Genomic DNA, 1,739 nt, shown 5'->3' with positions numbered 1-1,739 from the left:
GCCCCGGCCTCGGCCCCGGGGATGCCGCGGGGGCGGCGCGGCTGAGCCCCCCAGCCCCGCTGAGCCGCCGGCCCCGCCCGCCGCCGCCATGGCCGGTAAGCCCCGCAGCGGCTGCGAGGCGCTCCGGGTGGTGGCCCGGTGCCGGCCCATGAGCCGGCGGGAGGAGGCGGCGGGATACGAGCGCGTCCTGGAGCTGGACGTGAAGCTGGGCCAGGTGAGCATCCGCAACCCCCGCGCCGCCCCGGGGGAGCTGCCCAAGACCTTCACCTTCGACGCCGTGTACGAYGCCAGCTCCAAGCAGGCCGACCTCTACGACGAGACGGTGCGGCCGCTCATCGACTCGGTGCTGCAGGGCTTCAATGGCACCGTCTTCGCCTATGGCCAGACCGGCACCGGCAAGACCTACACCATGCAGGGCGCCTGGGCGGAGCCGGAGAAGCGCGGCATCATCCCCAGCGCCTTCGAGCACATCTTCACCCACATCTCCCGCTCGCAGAACCAGCAGTACCTGGTGAGGGCCTCGTACCTGGAGATCTACCAGGAGGAGATCAGGGACCTCCTCGCCAAGGACCAGAGCAAGAAGCTGGAGCTGAAGGAGAACCCCGAGACCGGGGTGTACATCAAGGACCTTTCGTCCTTCGTGACCAAAAACGTCAAGGAGATCGAGCACGTGATGAACCTGGGCAGCCAGAYGCGCTCGGTGGGCAGCACCAACATGAACGAGCACAGCTCGCGCTCCCACGCCATCTTCCTCATCACCATCGAGTGCAGCGAGACGGGGCCGGACGGCGAGGAGCACATCCGCGTGGGCAAGCTCAACCTCGTGGACCTGGCCGGTAGCGAGCGCCAGAACAAAATGGGRGCCCACGGAGAGCGCCCCAAGGAAGCCTCCAAAATCAACCTCTCCCTCTCGGCCCTGGGCAACGTCATCTCGGCGCTGGTGGACGGCCGGAGCACGCACATCCCCTACCGGGACTCCAAGCTCACCCGCCTGCTGCAGGACTCCCTCGGGGGCAACGCCAAGACAATCATGGTGGCCACCTTGGGCCCGGCCTCCCACAGCTATGATGAGAGCCTCTCCACCCTCCGGTTCGCCAACAGGGCCAAGAACATCAAGAACAAGCCCCGGGTGAATGAGGACCCCAAGGACACCTTGCTGCGGGAGTTCCAGGAGGAGATCGTCCGGCTGAAAGCTCAGCTGGAGAAACGCGGGATGCTGGGGAAGAAGAGGAGAAGGAGCAGCCGGAGGAAGAAAGCGATGGATGGAGAGGGTGTTGTGGACAATGAAGGGGAGGACGAGAACGAGGATGGCCTGGAGAAGAACATGGAGAATTACTTGAAGGAGCAGAAGGAGAGGCTGGAAGAGGAAAAAGCCGCCATCCAGGATGACCACAGCCTGGTGAGCGAGGAGAAGCAGAAGCTGCTCCAGGAGAAGGAGAAGATGATCGAGGACCTGCGGAAGGAGCAGGAGGCCACGGAGCTGCTGGCCATCAAGTACAAGGTTTGTGTTGCCACACGTGGTCAGAAGCAAAGCTCTGGGAAGACCTGCTGTGCCCCCAGCCCCTCACGGGGTGTGGGAATGGATCTCGAGCAGGGAGCCTGGGGGAGGTGCCCACCGGGGTTCTCAGCCAAGGGGGGGCTCCCAAACAAGGAGCATCCCCAGGCTTTGATGTGGGGCTGGTCTGGGGTCCCCAGGGGCAGCCCCAGGCTCTGGTGTGGCACTGGTCTGGGGTCCCCAA

The 1,739-nt window shown here is 65.0% G+C and overlaps 1 protein-coding gene across 1 annotated transcript; it reads left to right on the top strand.

Moving 5' to 3' along the window:
• Window positions 1-31: 31 nt before the first annotated feature.
• On the top strand, window positions 32-1,520 carry LOC130586899 (kinesin-like protein KIF3C; the record flags this gene model as incomplete). Its single annotated transcript, XM_057387818.1, has 1 exon — window positions 32-1,520. A coding segment is annotated over exon 1 (1,432 nt), but the record flags the coding sequence as incomplete, so codon positions are not given.
• Window positions 1,521-1,739: the final 219 nt, after the last annotated feature.

This window comes from Malurus melanocephalus, unplaced genomic scaffold (genome assembly GCF_030028575.1).
Source record: "Malurus melanocephalus ecotype Western Australia unplaced genomic scaffold, MMel_1.1 scaffold_1388, whole genome shotgun sequence".
In the NCBI taxonomy this organism is placed as follows: Eukaryota; Metazoa; Chordata; class Aves; order Passeriformes; family Maluridae; genus Malurus; species Malurus melanocephalus.
The sequence above is the reverse complement of the archived record's forward strand: the minus strand, read 5'-3'. Positions and strand labels throughout refer to the sequence as shown.